Genomic DNA, 24,459 nt, shown 5'->3' on the forward strand with positions numbered 1-24,459 from the left:
AGTAATAATGCCTATGGTATTCAATTGGTTAATCTGTGAAAAAATATTTAGAATATTTAGAATCATTCCCAGGATATAATAGTATAATCGGTTCTGGATGTTATAGGCTATAGTTATTATTCAAAAATACAAATATATTATTTCCCAGAATAGAATTCTAACATATAAACACTAAACATAAATTCTCCTGTAATCCAGTCACTTAAATGCTTGAATATTACTCCACATTTCTTCTTTCAAAGTCTGTTTGTCCTCATAACATTGAATCATTCAAATCAGAGCACTAGAGGCAGCTCCCTTTGGAGCCCATTAATTCTCTCAGCGCCAAGAAAAACAAATCAGCACACAGGGATGTGTTGATCCAGCTACTACCAATTTTGAAGACTGAGCAGAAGATGTAGGCCACTTCTGTTTTTTTGATGGGCATTATCATTACTCGTTTTTCAACCTTGTATAAATATTCGAAAACTTTATAGTATTCAGCTTGATAATCTCTTATTGAATGCTTTTTTCTTAAATTCACAGACAAAAAGGAGAATTTAGATAACCCTAATGTCACAGGATCCTTGGGGTGTCGCTTTTCCAGCTGGAAGCCTCTGCAGCTGGTGATGCCTTTGCCTGAGTTTTACTTGGGCCTGCTGGGCTCGCTCTGCGCACTTGTCCTGGCAGGCTGTGCTCAGCTTGTCCTACTGGCCTGGATCCCATGCCAAAGAGTTTGTCACAGCCCTGGCTTGGGGAGCCCCCAGGTCTGGGCTGCCCAAAGGGCCACAGCTCTTCTCTCCTTGTCATCCACAACATGACAAGCAGGGACAGGGGGCCGTGTTTCAGTCCTGTTTGTGCTATAGCTCTTTCAGTTCAGCCATTCGGTAGATCCTGAGTTCTCGTCCCATGTCAAGGATGCATGAGTATGCAGACAACTGGAGGGTGAGCACGGCAAAAGGGTGCTTTATTGAGCAACAGTACAGCTCTCAGGAGACATGAAGTGGATAGGTCCTGTCCACAGGCAAGAGGAGACCTGGACAGGGTAGCTCCTATTTGGAGGCAGGTCATCCCAATATCTGTGCAGCCTACAGCTGAGAGGAGACCCAGAGTAACTACCTCCTATTGGCAGGCAAGTCATCCCATTGAGTCTGCAGCCCTCCAGAATGGGTAACTCCTATCTGTAGGCAAGCTGTCCCTCAACTCTGTGAGTCTGGCTGAGTCTGGGGTTTTTATGGGCTTCAGAAGGGAGAATGTGCATGCTGATTGGTCTGTTAGTGGCCATGGATGGCCCGGAAAAAGCACCATAAGTTCTCACTCTGGTCCTGGGACCTCACCCAGAACTGACAGCCCTGCCCTCAGGATTCAGGCTGTCCCTGCCTTGAAGGTGGGGCTTCACTCGGGACCCACCCCTTTCCACCCAGAATCCTGTCTACCTCCTGCTGTCATCAACATTTTGTTTGTCGATGGCACCCTGGCTATCCATGCCAAGGGACACGTGCAGGCCTGTGCGGAACCATCCTCAGCCCTCCTTGGTCCTCATCCTGTGCTCATTGGTGCCCAAAGTTCAGAGGGGGCCAAGGAGGCAGGGGACTAGCATGTCCGCAATGCCTTGAGTGTGCACACACTCGGCTGTGTTGTGACATCACCTGAATAGGGCCACAACTTTGCTACAAAATCAGAGCAGGCACCAGGAGCAGGGAGAGGCCATGCAGCAGGAGCAGGCACTTCTGAGCCTGTGCGGGGAGCAGGGCTTTCTGGGACTCCGAGAGCACAGGGATGTCTGGGTCCATAGTCATGCCTGGGTGGCTGCAGCTGCAGCCTGAAGGGTTGGGATCCTATCCCGCCGGCTTGGAAAGTTGTCTCCATAGCAACCGCTCCAGATAGACCACTGCTGCCGCCACTAACCTTTCTTTATAGAATGATTGTTGTACAGATGAACTCTGTACTCTTTATATTTGTTTAGGAATCAAATGGAATAGTGTAGTTGAAAGTAGTTCAAATGTTTCAAAAATATTATTTTTTTATACAATCCAGTCATGTGTTACATAAAAATGTTTTGGTCAGTGATAGACCACATATACTTTGTGGTCCCATAAGATTATAATGGAGCTGGAAATTTCCTATCATCGTAACGTTGTCACACATTGCATTTCTCACGTTTGTGATGCTGATGTAAGCAAACCTACTGGTATAAATAAACCTACTGTGCTGCCAATGGTGTAAAAGTATACCACATGCAATTATGTGCAGTACATTAATACATGATAATGATAACAACCTACTGTGGCTGGTTTGTGTATTTAGTATACTACACATTTTATTTTAGAGTGTACTCCTACATATTAAAAAAGATTAACTCTAAAACAGTCTCAGACAGATCCTTCAGGTGGTATTCCAGAAGAAGTCATTATTGTCATAGCAGATGACAGCTTCATGCTTGTCCCTGTAGAGCTTCCAGTGAGAAAAATTGTGGAGATGGAAGACAGTGATTCTGATAATCCTGATCCTGTGTAGGCCTAGGCTAATGTGTATGTTTGTGTCTTAGTTCTTAAACAAAAAAGTTTAAAGTTTTTTAAAAATTGAAAATTTTTAAATGGAAAAAACTTATAGAATGAACATATAAATAATGAAAATAATTTTGTTCAGCTGTACAATGTGTTTATCTTTTAAGCTGTCTTATTACAAGTCAAAAATTTAAAAAATCAAAACATTGATAAAGTAAAATAGTTACAGTAAGCTAAACTTAATTTATTATTGGAGAAATAAAACTACTTTAGAAATTTAGTGTAGCTTAAGTGTACAGTGTTTACACAATAAGGAGTAGTGTACAATAATGTCCTAGATCTTCATATTCATTCACCACTTACTCACTGACTCACACAAAGCAACTCCTAGTTCTATAAGCTCCATTTCTTGTGAGTGCCCTATATAGGTGTAGCATTTTTTTTATCTTTTATACCATATTTTTACTGTTATTTTTCTATGCTTAAACATGTTTAGGTACACAGTCACTTACCATTGTGATACAATTGTCTACAGTATTCAGGACAGTAACATGCCATACAGATGTGTAGCCTTGGCGTAAGAGGCGATACCATACAGCCTCAGTATGTGGTAGGCTTCACCATCTAGGTTTGTGTAAAAACACTCTGTGAAGTTTTCACAATGCTAAAATCGCCTAAAGATACGTATGTCAGAATGTATTCTCATCATCAAGTAACATGTGATTGTACATTTTATACATGTGTAAATAAGAGTAATTATTATCACTTTATATATGTGGACTGAAACTTCAAGCCATTTCCAAATACGCAGGTCTCATATTTGAAAATATTGAGGCTCCCAAGTTAGTTTTTGCATTTAATACTCTTGCTAAGTCATCCCCAAAGTATCTTCAATGAACATCTCAATTACTTCTGTATTTCCCTGTATCTGTAATCTCCACTAAGTCATCCTATACTGTATTTTTCACATGTACACCTTCTGAATAGTTAACCCTTCCCAGGCTTCATTTTCACAGTGTAATTTTATCTCCACATATGTAGTTATCTTCTCTTTGCAAGAATTTTGTGTTTTTATTTATGTTAACCAGTTTTCTCTAATTTGTTGATTCCTTTTTTAAGGACAGGGATTTGCTTCTTTTAAAGACAGAAATATGCGACTTCCTTTTAAGACAAGTAGCCATGATTCCGCTAACTAGTATATTCAATTGTACACATCATACTCCTTTTTTCCCCTTCATGTAATGGAAAATAACATTAAAAAAATCTAGTATATAGCAATCTGCCTTCTGTGTATATAGAATGAGAAAAAATGATGACTCAGCTATTACTCTGATTGAGGCTATATAATTTGATCTTCTCAACTGGAAAAGATTATAAAGCTGATGCTAGCATCTTTTAGATTTCTCCCGTGACTAGTTGTTAAAAAGTATTTATTTTTGAGTTTGTTTTTCTCTTTATGTATATGTTTTATGTTGGAGCTAGCAAGCTCAGGTATTGTCATGGCTCCATCAGCAATATTTATTAATGTCTATTGTCAGCTCCAAATCATGCTAGAAGGTAATGGGGAAGCAGAATAAATATCAGATATGGTCCTTGCACCAAAAGTTCTGACAATATATTCAAGGAATTAAGATTAATATAAAGTGCAGAAAGCAAACAAATCAAGACACACCTAAATAACAAACTCTTACACTGTGTAGAAGATATGACAATTTCTTTGTAAACTACATAGTGTCATCACCTATGATAAATACTCTACATTTAACTCTTGCATGGTGGCTTAAAAATCTGCACTAGGTTTTTAAGGGAGGTTTGCAACTAGTAGATACGGATAACTTTGTGAATGAGACAATACAAATTAATAATAACTACTATTCATTGAGTGTTGAGTGATCAGAACTCTTCTAAGCACTTTTTATACATTGTTTTAATTATAAGCACAAACCCATGATGTAGATATTTTAAGTCCCCCATTTACAGCTGCTGTAGAAATTTAGAATCAGAGACAGCAAATACATTTGCCAGTGGCACAGGGGACTGGAGCTGGGATTTGAAACAAGCTTCACTGGATTCAAAAGCAGGATTCCCTTGCCATAATCTGGAGAGGGACAATTGAGAAGCTGTTGTGTAGTCCAAGATATCCAAGATACATGGCCAGGACTAGAATATTAGTGATCAGAACATTGAGGAGGAGGTTAGGGTGTCAGGTGGCTATTGTAAGAGATGAAAAGGGAGCTGAAAATGGCTCTGATGTCTTTAGCTAGGACAACCAATATAATGGCAGTTATCAACTGAAATACCACAGTAGGAAGAACAACTGGTGGAGAGGGAAGCAATAATTTTGGTTTTGGTAACACTGAGTTTGAAGGTTGTACTCAGATATTCATATGACATTGCAAAGTCAGATTTGATCAAGTTACTCAGGTAAAGACTGAGAACAGAAACTTAGGAAATTCTTGAGACTGAGGAAGAGAAACTATATAAATTGAGAGTTAGAAACTGGAGCCAATAGCAGAATCGGAAAAGCAAAGTGTACTAAAGAAGGGTGATGAGAAGGTTTTTCACAGGATGAGGATCAACAGCGCCAAGTGCTATAGAGAAAAGACTAATAAGACAACTGAAGAGCACTTGGGTGATCAGGGTGTCATTAGTCCCTTTGATGAGGGCAATTTCACAGGAAAGTTCGTTGTTTCATTTTTGACATGGAGAAATCTGAGCATGTTCGAAGGTTGTTTTGGGCAAAGCGTTGGATGTTATGGAGGGACCAGGTTTTGTGCAACCTCAGGCTGAATTGTAGTATGCATATGGAATAGCCACACTTCACTTCCTGGGCAGAAGTCCGGTAGTGTGATTAAGCAAGAACCCATTTCATTTTTCTGCTTACAGCAAAGTCTCATTAATTACAGTGAATAAGAAAAACCTTAATTTGTCCCTCTAGTACAGGATAGCAGAGTGACTGCACCTCAGCATGAAATAACTCTGAGATGAAAATAGTCCTGCTAGAAGCAGTGAGTTATGAGCTATACCAGGGGTAAATGCTCTCTGTGACTACTGAGAATGTTAAATATGTCAGAATCCCTAATTTGCTCAGCACTGCATCTGCAGAATTAGCAGTTTCAGTTTCATTTACTTGACATTAGTACTTCCAAAGGTAAACTTTTTTTTTTTTTAAGGGGATTAGATAGACTCTTACCTGCTAGATAGAAACAATGGCTTATTCATTGGGGGTTGGCTTCAGTATAAGACCCCAAATTGTCAACTCTCAGAGCTAGGAAAAGACAAGAGAAGAACCAAACCAAAAGGATAGCTCTAGACCGTTTAGGATACACACCCTGCCCTAGTTTGTTTTATGCTGCTATAACAATACAACAGACGGGGTAATTTATGTAGAACAGAAATTTATTTCTTACAGTTCTGCAGACTGTGACATTCAAGACCAAGGTGCTGGAAGGTTCTGTCTCTTGTTCAAGATGCTGCCTTGTTTCTGTGTCCTCCAGAGAGGAGGACCAGTATATCTTCACATGGCAGAAGAGCAGGATAAAAGAGGACAAACACTTTCCCACAAACCCTTTGTTTTAGCACCATTTGTCCATTCATGAGAGCAGAGCCCTCCTAACCGAAACATCTTCCAGAAGTCCCCACCTTCCAACACTGTTGCACTGAGGATTCAATTTTCAACACATGAATTTTGGGAGGCATGTTTCAGACCCTAGCACATACAGATCTTCAAAAATAATAGATGTATAGATATTTGTGTCTTGGAGCGTTAGCCATGGAGAAGTCTCAGCTTCTTAGGCCTGGACACAGGGTTGTATCCTTAATTGAAGAAAGGAAATGACTCAAGCCTGAGGAATTGCAACTGTGTGGGACCTACCACAAGGAGACAGTGAAGAGGGATTGTCAAAATAGCAAACTGATAGAAAGCATTAATCTGAACCATGTGACATTGCTGATATTTGACTGCTTTGACTTGTGAAAATGGTGATTCCATATGATTAAAGTAATGGAGAGTGGGGAAAGAAGGAAGGTTGGTTGGAGACCTCAGATTAACCAATAAATTGTTGGTTCTTTGAGAATATTTATAGCTCTTTAATAGAAGTGCATTAAAAGGGTAGTCTTGGCAATTTACCTATCTTGTGGAACAGAAAATGAAGGGATGTTATTGTCTCTACATGTCCATCTGCGGTCTTGCTTCCTCCAAGCTGTTTCTGAGACAAAGAGAAAATCTTTGAGGAGCATTTTGCGTTTTGAGATGCTTTCATATACTTCAACAATTTTTGTTTACTGACTCTTATTCAGAATCCCGTAGAAGCTATTGACTCCTCTTCCATAGGAAAATGAACATATGTACATACCTTAATTTAATTTCAGAATATCCATGAACTCCTCTGAAGTTCGGGCCGCAAACTCTCTATCTATGAAATTAACATATGATCTTCTCAAGTAGTGATACAACCAACAACCAACGAGAGCACTGTAGGAGAGTGATACTCTTAAAAGGTCTCTGGGTAACACAGAAAGAGCTTCTGGTCAGAGCTAATCCTTCCATCTCTAGAGAAAGGTCATTGTACTCAGGGTACTATGTCCTATAAATCATGACATTTATGTCTAGTCTAGAGTCTGGTTTATAGGGCAAGGCATAAAGAATTAAAGACAATGAAGCATTTGTCCCCAGTAATTTTCTCTGTGTATGGTCATAATCAGTTTTCAATTATCATTATATTCACTTGTTAACACTTGGATTTAGCTCATTTTATTTATAACAAATGGAGAAAATTCAGAACAGCTAGTGTTACATTCTAGGCTCATCCATTAGGGCAACCAGGCAGGTTGGTATTGAAAAATAGCCTTGACTGAGATAATGCCGATCAAAGGACCATGTATCAGTTCTAAATCCTGATCGCAGATTAGAATTACTAAAACACAACAGTGGTCAGCCCAAATCAAGACCAATTGAATAGGAATCTCTGAAAGTGGCACCAGACATTGGTTTCATTCAAAAGCATCCCAAGAAGTTCTACTGTACATTTAGGGTTAGTAACCACTGGATTTGAGTAATATTAGATGGTGGTTTGAATAAGATGGAGAAAGGCAAGATGGCAGCCTATCCTTACAGGTGAAGCCAGCAGAATGATGGGACATCTCTAGCAAGTAAGAATCAGGGAAGTCAGTCTGATCTGAATCAGATTGTATTTACAAGTAAGTTTTCAATTCTTAAAGGAGCATCTGCTATAACACAAAGTCCTTCGTCTGAGGATCTTAAGGCATAGGTCAATTATCCCATTTGGCTTTAAAGCAGCAGTAATGTTTTGAAACTTGGAACAAAATAATGTGAGTTATACAGAGAGGGGCATTGAGGAAGAAAAGGCCCATTTTTGAAGAGATTGTACACCCTCTTTTTTCATATTTTAAAACTTACAAAAGGGTAAACATTGGAAACCTCACCATCCCCTGTTCCAGCTTTACAATTTATCTCCCTTGAAGGTTGTCAATCTTATGCACACTATTCTACATTTTGATTTTTTTTTTCACTAAATAGTATATCCTGGATAACTGCTTACGTTTTAACAAGTTTTAACTTTAAATGTTGCCGTCCCAAGCACTCATCCCTTGACAAAGACACATGAGCTGTAGTAGGAACTCAGCAAATGCTATTTCCAGTTTTATCACTCTCCTGAAATAAACAAAACAACCTGTCTGCTGAAATAAAATTTGCTACTAGTCGATAAAGGATGCTGCTGTCTTCACCTTAGAACTGCTGTGGAAACATGCCTTTGGTGACATTTCTCAAAAGTAGTATTCAGAAAGAGACCAGATGTATTTCTAATCCTGCCACCAAAAAAGAGGCAAAACTGCAGTTGACTCAAAAAGTTTTATATCAGTGTCTGGGAAATCACAAGTAGTCTTGACCTCAAGACTTGAAGAAATGGAATCATAGGATTAATCATAGGATTAATAATAAAGCAATTTTTTTGTCCAAAGATTTAACTCTACTGTTTAATTATAACTTAATTTTGCTAAGTGGTTGTATTTCGCCGCTTTCCTGTGTTGAAAACTTAACCTTAGTAGAAAATATGTGAGAAGGTGAGACAGTAACTGGTTTTCTAACTGGGGGCTTGTCATCTACAATACATACTAATATAATAAATCATAACTAGTAGAAAATTATATATGGATGTTAATATTAAGGCATTTTGGTAACTGTTTTGGTTTCTGTGCTGTGTACCTTGTTAGCCACATTATAAATCTTGCTAATATTAGCAATTGATGTTTTATAACTCTCTGAGGTTAAATTTTATAATTTCTAACAGCTGAAAGCTTAGAATTTTGGCTTCGTCTTTGTAGACATCCCTTTCTACCTTTATTATCTAGGAAGCAACTAATAATGTAGACTTAGTTTGGGAGAAAGAAATTAAATAAACAACTGGTAACCACATTGGTTTGAGTTTGAGGAGCTTTAAAGTTGATATTTTTGACTGCATTATTGCTTTTGGTGTATATGTTGTTTGTTTAAAATCCCTGCAATCTTAGAATCTTCTTATTTTTAAATTGAATATTGCCTGGGTTACTGCCCCTTACTGAAAACCAAGTTATGGAATCAATGTCTTTTTCTTTAGGCAGTTCAGTATGCTTAATGTGTTCCTGGCTGCTTTTAAAAAGCATTATGAAGATATTTTATTGCTTATGTGTGCCTGCTTGTCTATGTGTGTGTGCACGTGTATGAAGGCAGGAGAGAATTATAAATAAAATCAATAAGCCATTGAGTCACTTTTATTTAGCATTAATAATAAAAGATTCTTACAGGCTTTGCTTCAGCTTTCTGAAGCTACTGGTGGTGGTAGGTACTGAGCACATACAAGTCCTCCATTTATTACTGCATTCTTTCTGTTTATGGGACACAAATAGCTTGCAGCATATACTGTGCAATTTCTAATAATATTATCCCATACACACACACATAGACATACACACATCCAAACTTATGAGAATGTGTGTTCCATTAAAGCAGGACCTTATCCGGCTTATTCACACAATTGTTCCCAGAATATTTATTAAATAAATAAATATACCAGTGTTACCCACTTTATTATTTGTTTGTATGTAAACAATAGTTTATGATGAAAGATCTTTCTCTATGCTACATTATATTAACTGAAATGTTTACATTATTCTGGGCTTAATATATATGTTAATCATCAGACTATTTTTGAAATGGGTAATTTCTTTAATATCACAATTGTTTTAATTAAATTTGACATCGAACAGAAGGTTTTAAAAAAGAAAAAAGTAAAGTATATAAATATTAAAGTAATTTTAAATAGGAAAACATTTTATTCATAACATCGAATTATCTTCTGGGGAATGGACAGTAAAACACAAAGCAACTGAACTTTTCTATGTTCAATTAACTTATGAAAGAACATCGTGAGATTTTATGAACACTTCTTTACTATTCTAATAGTAATGCTACATTATCATGATTTTTATATTCCGTAAGTATAATATTGATGAAAATTAGTTTGGTACAGGGTCAGACTTGCAATAGAAGTTAAAATTATATATTATAAAAAGTATGCTGTAGTTTTTTTACTAATACAGTCATGTATTGCTTAACAATGGAGATACGTTCTGAGAAATGTATCCATAGATTTTATTACTGTGTGTACATCATAGAGTATACTTACACAAACCTGGTGGTATAGCCTACTACATAGCTAGGCTATATAGTATAGTCTATTGCTCAAGGCTACAAACCTGTACATGTTACTGTGTTGAATACTGCAGGCAATTGTAGCACATGGTATTTGTATAGCTAAATATATCTAAACATAGAAAAAGTGCAGTAAAACTATGGTATCATGCCTGTAATCCTAGCACTTTGAGAGGCCGAGGCAGGCAGATTGCCTGAGGTCAGAAGTTCAAGACCAGCCTGGCTAACGTGGTGAAACCCTGTCTCTACTAAAAAGACAAAAACTAGCTGGGCATGGTGGCGGTGCCTGTAATCCCAGGTACTCGGGAGGCTGAGGCAAGAGAATCCCTTGAACCCGGGAGGCAGAGGTTGCAGTGAACCAAGATCCTGCCACTACACTCCAGCCAGAGAGCAAGGCTCTGTCTCCAAAAAAAAAAAAAAAAAAAAAAAATGTCCCTGGTGATCCATGACTTTTTTTTTTTTTTTTTTTTTTTTTAGTGTAATCATGGACCGCTAAGACACTCACTCTTTAAAAACAGCAGACAAAATTTTGCCTATCACAGCAAGTTTACACTGATGTGTGCCTGCTGTATGAGCACATCTCAGCATGGTTATTCTGTCCTTGGAATCCTTAATTATTTAGGGGATATCTCATCCGCTGTAGTCTTTTGGGCGTGCACCTGTGTCTTTCTGGCGTGCACCTGTAGTCCCAGCTACTCAGGAGGCTGAGGCAGGGAGAATCGCTTCAACCCAGGAGGTCGAGGTTGCAGTAAGCCAAGATTGCACCACTGCACTCCAGCCTGCGCGAAAGAGCGAGACTCTGTCTTAAAAACCACCAAAACAAAGCACAAAAATATGGTATCATAATTATCTAAAACATTGCTATATGGCATAGGACTATATTTTTAATACTTGATATGCCCTTATTGTTATCATTAAACATAAGTAATTGGAGGCACTGTAAAATACTGTGTCCTCTATGTAGGTGGTCTTACATGGTATATCATTTTAATTATGATATTAATATCACCCTTTAGTGAGTAATTATTTTCTCATGACACTGGCACTGTCGTGGAATTCAATTTCGATTGGCTATAAAATATCTTTCTTCAGTGGAGGTTAAATTATCCTACAATATTATCTCAGTGCCTTTAGCTTATTGAGAAAACATTGGCAAAATGATTTATTCTTATTTAACAGGCAAGTAAATGGAAGCATAGACAGGGTAAGTCAGTTGCACAAGGTCAGTTAATAAATCATTTTCACGTGGGTGAGATCACATTTTCTAAGTCACAGTCTAATACTCAGGGAACTGATCAATGCCTGAGACATATCAAAAAAGTAAAAATAAAATGTTTACCTTGTTTGTTAGAAGGAATAAAGTTGCAGACTCATTTCAGACTGATGTACTAAAGGCTTCAAAATTTGTGAGTGAAATTATGTACATGTGTTGCCAGGTTGTATTTTGCAGCTTTTTGTATTATTTGCATGTGTTGATTTGTATGAAGAGTAATGAAATAAATTGAAATAGTGCTTTAGATAGTGATAATCAAAATGAATTTCCAGCTGCAGCAAATACTTTTTTGGTACTAAAAAGGCAAAATAGAAAGCAATAGAATATAAAACAAGTTGAAATAGTTTTTTTTTAATAGGAACATAATTACACTAAAGAATATTAAAGAAAACTATTTAAAAATAATTTAAAAAATAGTGTTCTATCAATGATCTAATCAATGAGTATTGAATCTAAATTATTGGACAGCTATCCTAGACCTCATTTATAGTTCATTCCTTTTTCTAAATTAAAAAAATTAATATATCTGTCATGATATCATCATTTTTTTCTTATTCCCTGTTTGGGGACATTGTTGAGTGTGCTACTAGCAAATCCTTTGCTCTTTTTACCTTAGTTCGGTGTTTCCTACGGGTCATTTACAGAGTTTCATGGGAAACTGAGATTGAGAATTTAATCAGGGAGGTTTAGGAAATATTAAATACAGTTACCCTTCTCTTAGAAATCAGTAATACATCTTAACCCTTTTAAGGTTAGAAATGATCTAAGATTAAAAAACCCTGTTGCCATTTGTTTACCTCCAACTTCCACAAAAGGGTTTGGCTGTGAAATATATATACACACACATATATATAATATATGTTCCAAAACATACATTAACATTCCAGTCATCTTGCTTTAGAAACACAGGAAAAGGTAGCAGTGATGAGGATTGATTATGAGAGAAGGGGATGTGACTTGGCCAAGATAGATTTTATGGGTTAGTTAGAATGTTTGCAGACTTACTGATTTATTTTAGTAACTTGCCTATTTTTCACTTTGCAGAAACATCAACTAAACCTTTCTTTGTCTTTTGAATTGCATGGCTTGCCAAATTGTGAGATTTTTATGCATGATTTTCCATTGAACATATATAATGTTATTTTGAGTCTGTGAAAAACATGCACTTTGGCACATCTTATTGGATTATTTTTAATTCATAGGAGTTACTTTTCTTGGAGTGAGACATTTAACTGAAAAGGTCATTGCTCAGGAATCACTGCTTTTGCAGATTTTTCTTTTTTCTCAAATGTTTTGAGAAATACTGTTGTCACTTTTAATAGTGATCATGAAAAATGCGTTAAAGTTCAATATTCATAACAACCATATTTAGTTTTTTTTGGCAAATACAAGAATGTTTTATGTTCTTAATTTGAATGTGATATGTATTTTTAATTCTTTATTTTTCAAAACTTAATGAAGAAAAAATTATAATTTGAAAGCTTTTAAGATACTATAATGGAGCAAACAGCCTCTCTTATGCCTGAGTATTTGGTTTGCTTTATTTATGACAGAACATGGAAATATTTTAAAACTAAGATTTGTTGAAAACCCCATATTATTAACATTGTTGTGTTAAATGTATAACTATTGAACTGTCAGTGAAATATGAGACATTTTACCCAGTGACATTTTAAATGAATCTCATTGTAGGGGAAGCCTGTGGGAACACCAGATGCTGGCGCTTATTTCCGTGTGCTTGCAGAGCATGGAGTAGCTGCCTTGTTTACAGCACCAACTGCAATTAGAGCAATCCGTCAACAGGACCCTGGGGCAGCCTTGGGGAAGCAGTACTCTCTGACAAGGTGATGTTGGGATGCATAGGCCAAATGACATTAGAAAGTGCAATCAAAATGAATAAGTGAACATTATATTTTTTTCTGGTACTGCAATACTCTTATAGGAAAAGCCAAAAGATTCGGAGTGTTATTAAGAATAACTTGTCTAAATATAATTTTGAAATAGTTGTAATTTTAACTCTGCTTAGAGATGTTAAAATATTATATCATGTTAATTTCAGTCGAAGTATTACCAAAATATTACTTTAAAAAATCACTCTTCTTATATTTTCCTTAAAAGGCAAAATGTCAATTGTGACTTAAAATGCACAGATAGATGGATGCAGATTTACTAGCATCTGTCTTTTGAAAATAGAAGAATGGGTTACATGAAGGGACAATATTTGAATGTATGTATACAGATAAAATGTGAAAAATTATAGTCCAAATTAAATATGTTAAAAAAGTGAAGAACTAAGAGACTTAGGTAAACACAGAATAATAGTGGGAGATGTCAGCACCACACTGACAGTATTCAACAGATCATCAAAGCAGAAAACTAACAAAAGATATTTGGGACTCAACACTCAATCAAATGGACCTGACAGACATCCACAGAACACTCCACCCAACAACAATAGAATATTCATTCTTCTCATCTGCATATGAGAAATACTCTGAAATCGACCATGTGCTCAGCCATAAAGCAATTCTCAACAAATTAAAAAATGTAACAATGACACTCTCAGACCACAGTGAAAAAAAAATAGAGATTTTAATATCAAGAGGCTCTCTGAAAATCAAAAGATTACATGGAAATTAAACAATCTACTCCTGGGTGACTTTTGGGTAAACAATGAAATTAAGGTAGAAATCAAGAAATCCTTTGAACTGAATGAAAACAAATGTACAACAAACCAGATTCTCTGGGCCATAGCTAAAGTAATGGTAAGAGGAAAGTTTATAGACCTACATGCCCACAAAAAAGTTAGAAAAATCTCAAATTAACAACCTAACATCACACCTCGAGGAACTAGAAAAACCAGAGCAGACCAATCCCAAAGCTACCAGACAAAAGAAAACCAAATTAGTTCTGAACTGAAAAAAATTTAGATGCTAAAAGACCATATGAAAGATCAATAAAACCCAAAGTTATATTTTTAAAGAATAAAAAACCTGATAGGCCACTTGCTAGATAGACTATTTAAAAAAGAGGGAAGATTCAAATAAATACAATCAGAAATGACAAAGGGGACATTAGCACTGACTCAACAGAAATGTAAAAAGTCCTGAGACAATTACAAATACCTCTATGCACACAAAATAGAAAATCTAGAAGAAATGGATAAATTTCTGAAAATATACAGTCTCTTAAGATTGAACCAAGAGGCCAGATGCAGTGGTTCATGCCTCTAATCCCAGCACATTGAGAGGCCAAGGCAGGTGAATCACGTGGTGGAGACCCCTGGCCAACATGGTAAAACCCCATCTCTGTTAAAAATACAAAAATTAGCCAGGTATGGTGGTGTGGGCCTGTAGTCGCACCTACTTGGGAGGCTGATGCAGGGGAATGGCTTGAACCTGGGGGACAGGTGTTGCAGTGAGCCAAGGTCATGCCATGGCACTCCAGCCTGGCCACAGAGTGGGACTCCATTAAAAAAAAAAAAAAAAAAGATTGAAGCAAGAAGAAATTGAAACCCTTAATGAACCAATAAGGAGTTCTGAAACTGAATCAGTAATAAAAATCCTACCAACCAGAAAAAGCCCTGCACCAGATGAATTCACAGGTGAATTCTACCAACATAGAGAAGAGCTGGTACCAATCCTATTGAAACTATTTCAGAAAGTTGAGGGGGAGGGATTCCTTCCTAACTCATTCTATAAGGCAAGCATCATTCTGATACCAAACTCTGGCAGAGATACAATGAAAAAAGAAAACTTTAGTCCAGTATTCCTAATGAACATAGATGCAAAAATTCTCAACTGAATCTAGCAGCACATCAAAAAGCTAATCCACCATGATCAAGTAGGCTTTACTCCTGCAATATAAGGTTGGTTCAACATATGCAAATCACTAAATGTGATTCATCACATAAACATAACTAAAAACAAAAGCTATGTGATTATCTCAATAAATGCAGAAAAATATATAAATAAAATTTAGTATCCCTTCATTTTAAAACCCCAAACAAGGCATCAAAGGAACATACCTCAAAACAGTAAGTCTCATCTATAACAAATCTACAGCCAACAATATACTGAACAGGCAAAAGCTGGATGGATTCCCCACCACAACAAGACAATGATGTCCACTCTCATCACTCCTATTCAACATAGTTCTGGAAGTCCTTACCAGAGCAATCACTCAAGAGAAAGAAATAAAAAAGACATCCAGAAGGAAAAGAGGAAGTCAAACTATTTCTCTTTGCAGATAATATGATTCTATACCTAGAAAACCCTATAGTCTCTGCCCAAAGGCTCCTAGATCTGATACACAACTTCAGTAACGTTTCAAGATACAAAATCAATGTACAAAAATAAGTAACATTTCTATACACCAATTATATCCAAGCTGAGAGCCAAATAAAAAAAAATGCAATCCCATTCACATTAGCAGTGAAACGAATAAAATACCTAGGAATACACCTACAGGGAGGTGAAAGATCTCTACAATTGTAATTACAGAACACTACTGAAAGAAATCAGCGATGACACAAATAAATGGAAAAACATTCCATGCTCATGGTTAGGAAGAATCAATATTTTAAAAATGGTCATACTGCCGAAAGCAATTTATAGATTAAATGCTATTCCTATCAAGTTACCAATAACACTTTTCACAGAAGTAGAAGAAATTATTCTAAAATTTATATGGAACCAAAAAGAGCTCAAATAGCCAAAGCAATTTGAAACAAAAAGAACAAAGCCAGAGGCATTATACTACCTGACTTTAAACTATACTATAAGGCCACATTAACTAAAATGGCATAGTACTGCCTCAGAAACAGACACATAGACCAGAGGAACAGGTTAGAGAACCCAGAAATAAAGCTACAGATCTACCACTATCTAATCTTGACAAAGTTAACAATAACAAGCAATTGGGAAAGGACTCCATTCAATAAATGGTGCTAGGATAACTGGCTAGCCATATGCGTAAGGTTAAAACCAGACTCATTCCTTTTACCATACACAAAAATAAACTCAACGTGAATTAAAGACTTAAATATAAAACCTAAAACTATAAAAGCCCTAGAAGAATATACAGGAAATACCATTCTGGGCATAGACCCTGGCAAAAATTTCATGATGAAGACTCCAAAAGTAATTTCAAAAACAAAAACAAAAACAAAAGCAAAAACTGACAAGTGCAATTAAACTAAAAAGCTTCAGGACAGCAAAAGAAACTATCATCAGAGAAAACAGACAATGTAGAGTATTTTTTAAATATTTTTTATAATATTTGCCAACTATACATCAGAGAAAGATTTAATATCTGGAATATATAAGGAAATTAAACAATTCAACAAACAAAAACCAAACAATCCCATTAAGAAATGGGCAAAGGACATTGTATTAGTCCATTCTCACATTGTACAAAGAAATACCTGAGACTGGGTAATTTATAAAGAGAAGAGATTTAATTGGCTCATGGTTTTGCAGGCTGTACAGGAAGCACGATGCTGTCATCTGCTCAGCTTCTGAGAAGGCCTCAGGAAACTTGGCAAAGACATGGGATCCACCTAAATGCCCATCAATGGTGGACTGGATAAAGAACATTTGGTACATGTACACCATAGAATACTACACAGCCATAAAAAGAATATCATGGCCTTCACAGCAATATGGATGGAGGTGGAGACCATTATCCTAAGCAAATTAATGTGGGAACAGAAACCCAAATACTGCATGTTTACTCTTCTAAGTGTGAGCTAAACAATGAGTACGCATGGACACAAAGAAGGGAACAATAGACACAAGGGACTACTGGAGGGTAGAGTGTGGAGGGTCAGAATAAAAAAACTACTCATCAGGTACTATACTCATTACCTGGATTACTTGATAATCTGTACACCAAACACCACAACAAACAATTTATCCGTGTAACAAATCTGCACATGTGTACCCTGAATCTAAGATACAAGTTGGAAAAAGCAAAGTGAAGAAAAATATTTTATTTTTGTTTTGTAATAATGTGCTTTGAATAGTCTAGGTGTTTTTCTGCTGGTTTATGGATATATATAAATATATATATATTTTTTTATTTTTATTTTTTTAATTGAGACAGAGTCTCACTCTGCTGCCCAGGCTTGAGTGCAGTGGCATGATCCTGGCTCACTGCAACCTCTGCCTCCCAGGTACAAGCGATTCTCCTGCCTCAGCCTCCCAAGTAGCTGGAATTACAGGTGCCTGCCACCACATCTGGCTAATTTTTGTACTATTAGTAGAGACAGTGTTTCATCATGTTGGCTAGGCTGGTCTCAAACTCCTGACCTTAGGTTATCTGCCTGCCTCAGCCTCCCAAAGTACTGGGATTACAGGAATGTGCCACTGCGCCAGATCACAGACCTACATTTTTGTTTAATCTTATACATAATCAAAGATAATTATAGCAAGTTGCATCTTCAAGGAGAATGCCAACATCAGTCTCATTGAACCTCTGTGCATTAGTTTACTATCCTAAACTAAAAGAAGAGACTTATAGTTTACTCAAGTCAAAAAGTAGGCTTGATTTAAGGCAGCTTACATTGTATTGTACAAGTGAAATGCCAGAGTATTTTAATTTTATATTTCTGTGGCCCAAGAGAATTAAAATAGATATTAGGCCCTGAATCCCAGTGTCACTGTGACTGCCTGTGAATCATGTTAGAACCAATATCAACAAAAGCCTCTTCAGCTAAGACTTCCCAGTGTTAGAAAGACAAGAACAGTAGGATCTCTAAAGCCCTTATCATAGTAGCCTACACAGTCAATGTCACTGCGAGAAACTCCTGCAGCCAGGTCACTAAGGCATTTACAGTCATCACTAACACTGATCTCAAGTGGTGAAGCTGTATGGAGACTACACCACTGCACCCACATAGTACCAGAACCATTGCACTCTGCCCAACTGATGCCCTCCAGCCCATTGTCAGGTGAAAGTTTTTCCCTATGAAAGTCATTCTCTGAAGTTTGGAAGAGGAGACTGTAACAGAAGATGCACAAGCATTAATGTGGGAATACCAGAAACATGAAAACACAAGGGAACATGCTGCCACCAAGGGAACATGAGAATTTCCCAGTATCTGACCCCCAAATTTACAGAAATGTGTGAATTTATTGAAAAGGAAATTAAATTAATGATCTTAAGAAAACGAAGAGAGACATAATAGAATACAAATAGAAAATTCAATGAAATCAGCAAAAGAATTCATGATCTGAACGACAACTTCAACAAAGAAATAGATATCATAAAGAAGAACCAGAAATCTTGGAGCCAAAGATTTCAATCAATTAAGCAAACAAAAAATACAATTGAGAGCTTTAATAGTAGACTAGATAAAGCAGAAAAAGAATCTGTGAACCTAAAAATCAGTCTTTTGAAATGACTCATTCACGGGAAGAAATGAAAAAAGAATGAAAAGGGGTGAAGACAGCCTGTGAGATTTATGGGACATCATTAAGTGAAGAAGTATTGCATTATGTTATTTAAGAAGTGAAGTGACAGAGAAAGAGACTAACAGCTTATTTAATGAAATGCATTCTGAAAAATTCTGAAAACTTCGTAAGTCTTGGGAGAGATACGGATATTCAGACCCCTAAAGCTCACAGATCCCAAAATAGATTAATCTAAAGAGGCACATTATAATTATATTATCAAAAGTCATAAACAGAATTTTAAAAGCGACAAAGAAAAGCATCAAATTACATATAAGGGAATTTCTATGGACCATCAGCAGATTTCTCAGTAGAAGCCTTGCAGGCCAGGGGAGAATGGCATGGTGCTGAAAGGAATAAGAATAAAATAAAAAACAAAACTGCTAACCAGACATGCTGTCCTTCAGGAATTAAGGATAAATAAAGCATTTCACAAATAAACAAAAGCTGAAGGAATTCATTATCACTAGACCTGCCTTATAAGAAATATTTGAGGAAGTCCTTCAGGGAGAAACAAAGGAAAGATTATTACTAACATGAATACATACGAAAGTATAAAACTTTGTTCTAGAGGTAATGGTGGTGCATAAATCATATATACACCTAGTATGAAGGTTAAAAGTCAATTAATTGGCCGGGCGCGGTGGCTCAAGCCTGTAATCCCAGCACTTTGGGAGGCCGAGGCGGGCGGATCACAAGGTCAGGAGATCGAGACCACAGTGAAACCCCGTCTCTACTAAAAATACAAAAAATTAGCCGGGCGCGGTGGCGGGCGCCTGTAGTCCCAGCTACTCAGGAGGCTGAGGCAGGAGAATGGCGGGAACCCGGGAGGCGGAGCTTGCAGTGAGCCGAGATCGCGCCACTGCACTCCAGCCTGGGCAACAGCGTGAGACTCCGTCTCAAAAAAAAAAAAAAAAAAAAAAAAAAAGTCAATTAATTAATTAATAATAGCCAATATGTTGGTTAGAAGCACACAGTGTAAAAAGATGCATATTTTGACATCAAAAACAAATTGTGTATCAGGAGGAGCATAAAAATCTAGAGATTTTGTATGCAACAGAAGTTAAGTTTTTATCAGCTTAAAAAAGTGCATTACATCTATAAGATTGTAACCAACCAACTTAGCTCCAAACTGCATTTTAAACTGTTTTTCTTTCTTTCCTCTTTTCTCCCCAGTCTCAGGACACAGTGTTGAGACAAATTACAAATGCATTTTCTAGAATGTGCTGTGAACCTCCATTCTCTTTCCCTTTCCCACTTTATCCTCCCATGCCTTATGCACATTTATTTACCTAAATGCTTGTCAAATGCACATCATGCTCACTTATCTGGTCACGTATTTTTCTTAGAAGCTTCAGGACATGAATACTGACACAGAACAGACACCTCCAGAATTCTCTCCCCATGCAGGCCACCAAAAATTGTAACTGGCAAAGAGTCCAGCTGCTCACTGCTTGTAGAAAGAAGCCAAAATAACAAGAGTGAGGTGTGATAAAAAGAGAGGAGACTTTATTATCCATGCTAGCAAGGGGAAGAGTGGAACATTTTTTGGAAGAATTCCACCCACTTTTCCCCTTGTTAGCGCAGATAATTAAAACTCCTCTCTTTTTATCACACTTCGTTCTCGTGATTTTGGTTTCTTTCTACAAGCGGCAAACAGACAGAGCCTTTGCTGGTTACAAGAGGTTTTATGTAAACCTCACGGCAACCACAAAACAAAAATCTACAGCAGAGACACAAATGATAGAGAGAAAGGAATCAAAGCTTAGCACTACAGAAATTATCAAATAACAAAGGTAGACAACAAGAAAGGGGAAAAGGAACACAGAAGCTACAAAATAACCAGAAGATAAATAAAATGGCAGTAGTAAGTTCTTACCTATTAATAATAACTTTGACTGTAAACAGATTTTGTTCTCTAACCAAAATCATGTAGTTGCTGAATGGATAAACAAGTTCCACCGAGGTGACCCACCTAAGCCTTAAGGACACATATAGGCTGAAAGTAAAAAGATGGAAGAGGAACGTCCATGCAAAGGGAATCCATAAGAGAGCAGTAGTGGCTATACTTACATCTGATAAAATAGACTTCAAATCAAAAGCTGTCACAAGAGACGCAGGTCATTCATTAATGATAAAAGGGTCGTTCATTAAGATAACCACTATAAATATGTATACACCCAATATTGGATGAGCTAAATATATAAAGCAAATTTTAATGAACATGAAAGGAGAAATAGATAGCAATACAATATGGTACTTCAAAATCCCACTTTCAACAATGAATAGATCAAACAGACAGAAAATTAATAAAGTGATACTGGACTTAAATTGAACTTTTGACAAAATTGCCCTGACAGACATATACAGAACTTCACTTACAGCAGAAGCAGAGTCCTTATTTTCCTCTAGTGTACACAGAACGTTCTCCAGGATAGACTACATGTTAGACCACAAAAAAGCCATAACAAACTTAATAAGATTGAAATAAGATTTAGTATAATTTTAGACCACAGTGATATGAAACTTAAGTTAATAACAGGAGTAATCTTGTGTAGTTCACAAATATGTGGAAATTAAACATCATGCTCTTGAACAATCAATGGGTCAAAGAATAAATCAAAAGAACAATTTAAAAACATCTTGAGGCAAATGATAATGGAAACACAATATGCCAAAACTTGTGGGATGCAGCAAAAGCAGTTCCAGGAGGAAAATTTACAGCAGTAAGTGCCTACATTTAGAAAGAAGAAAGACCCCAAATAAATATTCTAACATTACCCCTCAAGGAATGCAAAACAAATAAACAACTAACCAAAAATTAGCAGATGGAAATAATAAATATCAGAACAGCAATGAATCAAATAGAGAAGAGAAAAATCATAAAAATAATTAAGAAAATAAAAGTTTACTTTTTGAAGAACAACAACAAAATTTACAAACTCTTAATGAAAACACTCAAATAAATAAAATCAAAAATAAAAGTGAAGAAATTCTAACAGTCTTCTCAAAAATAAAGAGTGTCATAAGGAAATATTATGAACAATTATATGCCAACAAATTGGATAAACTAGAGAAAATGGATAAATTCCTAGAAAAATATGAGCTACCAATATTGAGTCAATTAAAGTGATTTAAGAAGTAATCAAAACCCTTCCCACAAAGAAAAGCCCAAGACCAGATGATTTTAGAGCTGAATTTTACACCAAACATTCAAAGAATAATTTATGTCAATATTTCCAAAACTCTTCTGAAAAATAAAGCTCGAAGTGTACTTCCAGACACGTTTTATGAGGCCAGCATCGTTCTAATACCTAAGTTAGATAAAGATATCACAAGAAAACTATGGTTAATTTTTCTGAGGAAAATTCATGCAAAAATTCTTAGTAAAGTATTATCAAAACAAATTCAACAACACATGAAAAGATTATACATTGTGTTCATGTGAGATTTTTCCATGGCATGCAAAACTGGTTTAACATACATAAATCTATCAGTGTGATACATCACATTAACAGGATCATCCTAATTGACATAGAAAAAGCATTCAACAAAATCCAACATCCTTTCTTGATAAAAACCTTCAACAGTTTAGGTATAGAAGGAATGTTTATAATAATAAAGACTTCATGAAAAAACCACAGCTAACATTATAATCACTGGAGAGAACTGAAAGCTTTTCACTAAGATCTGGTAAGGCAAGGATGCCCACTCATGCCACTTCTATTCAATATAATACTGGAACACTAGCAAGAACAATCAGACAAGAAAAAGAAATAAAATGTATCTAATTTGAAAAAGAAGAAATAAAATTATCTCTATTTGCAGATGATGTGGTCCTATATACAAAAAGTTCCAAAGATACCACAAAAAAGTTATTACTAATAAGTGAAATCACTAAATTGAAGAATACAAAATCAGCATACAAAAATCAGTGTCTTTTTCATACAAAAATAATGATCTAACTGAAAAGAAATCAAGAAAAGCCCCATATGCAATAACATTGAAAAAATAAAATAAAATACCTTGGAATAATTTTAACCAAAGAGGTGGAAAACTATATTGGTACTGTAAAACTATACATTAAAACTATAAAATATTGATGAAAGAAATGGAAGAAAACACAAATAAATGGAAAGGTAGCCAATTGCTCATGGATTGGAGGATTTAATATTATTAAAATGTCCATGCTATCAAAAGCAATATACAGATTCAATGCAATCTCTATCAAAATTCAAATGGCATTCTTCACGGAAATAGAAAAATTATCCTAAAATATGTATGAAAACATAAAAGACCCCAAGAAGACACAGCTATTCTGAGAAAGAACAACAAAGTTGGAGGCATCACATTTCGTGATTTAAAAGTATATTACAAAGCTGTAGTAATTAAAGCAGTAGCTTACTGGCATGAAAATAAAAACATAGATCACTGTGGCACAGGACAGAGAGCCCAGAAGTAGATCCAAACATATATGGTCAACTAAGTCTTGACAAGCACACCAAGAAGACACAATAGGAAATAGTAGTCTCTTTAATAAAAGGTATTGGTAAAACTGGGTTTCCAGATATAAAGAAGGAAATTAGATCCTTAACCTACATCATACACAAAAATCAACTCAAAATCGATAAAAGACCTAGATATAAGACCAGAAATGATAAAACTTGTAGAAGAGAACATGGGGGAAAAGTTTCTGGCTGTTGGACTTGGCAATGGTTTTCTGTATATCATATCAAATGCTCAGGTCGCAAAAGCAAAAATAAATAAATAGAATTACATGAAACTAAAAAGCTCTGCACAGCAAAGGAAATAGCTAACAAAAAGAAACAGCTGCCTATGAAGTGGGAAAAAATATTCACAACTCATATATCTGATAAGGGGTTAATATCCAAAATTTTATAAAGAACTCATAGAACTCAATTGTGGAAAAACAAATAACCTGATCAAAAAATGGGCAAAAGACCTGGATACAGATTTCTCCAACAAAGGCATAAAAATAGCCAACACGTATATAGAAAGGTATTCGACATCATTAGTTATCAGGGTAATGCAAATGAAAACTGCTATGAGATGTCACCTCATATCTATTAGATGCTATTATCAAAAAGTCAAAAGATAACAAATGTTGATAAAGGTGTGGAGTAAAGGAAACTCTTGTACTCTGTTCTTGGGAATGTAGATTGTTACAGCCATTTTGGAAAACAGTATGGAGGATTCTAAAGAAATTTAAAATTCTTTAAAAACTACCATATGATCTAGCTATCCGTCTTCTGGGTATATACTCAAAGGAAATGAAGTCACCACCTCATAATCATATTTGCATTCCCGTGTTCATTGTGGCATCATTCACAATAGCAAAGAGATAGAAACAACCTGTGTCTGTCGATGCACAAATGGATAAAGAAACTGTGATACACATATACAATGGAATATCATTTTGTTCTAAAAAAGAGTAAGATTTTGTCAGTTGCCACGACATAGATGAAGCTGGAGACACTACATTGTTAAGTAGGTCAGACAAAGCAAAATATTACA

The 24,459-nt window shown here is 36.0% G+C and overlaps 1 protein-coding gene across 1 annotated transcript in view; it reads left to right on the forward strand.

The window, feature by feature from the left end:
* Positions 1 to 24,459, forward strand: part of ACSS3 (acyl-CoA synthetase short chain family member 3) — a 182,755-nt gene that overhangs the window by 82,004 nt on the left and 76,292 nt on the right. The window contains exon 8 of the mRNA XM_005571636.5: positions 13,163 to 13,314. Within this exon, the coding sequence (XP_005571693.1) occupies positions 13,163 to 13,314 (152 nt within the window). The remainder of the gene's footprint in view (positions 1 to 13,162; positions 13,315 to 24,459) is intronic.

The sequence above is a fragment of the Macaca fascicularis genome, chromosome 11 (genome assembly GCF_037993035.2).
Source record: "Macaca fascicularis isolate 582-1 chromosome 11, T2T-MFA8v1.1".
NCBI classification, from domain to species: domain Eukaryota; kingdom Metazoa; phylum Chordata; class Mammalia; order Primates; family Cercopithecidae; genus Macaca; species Macaca fascicularis.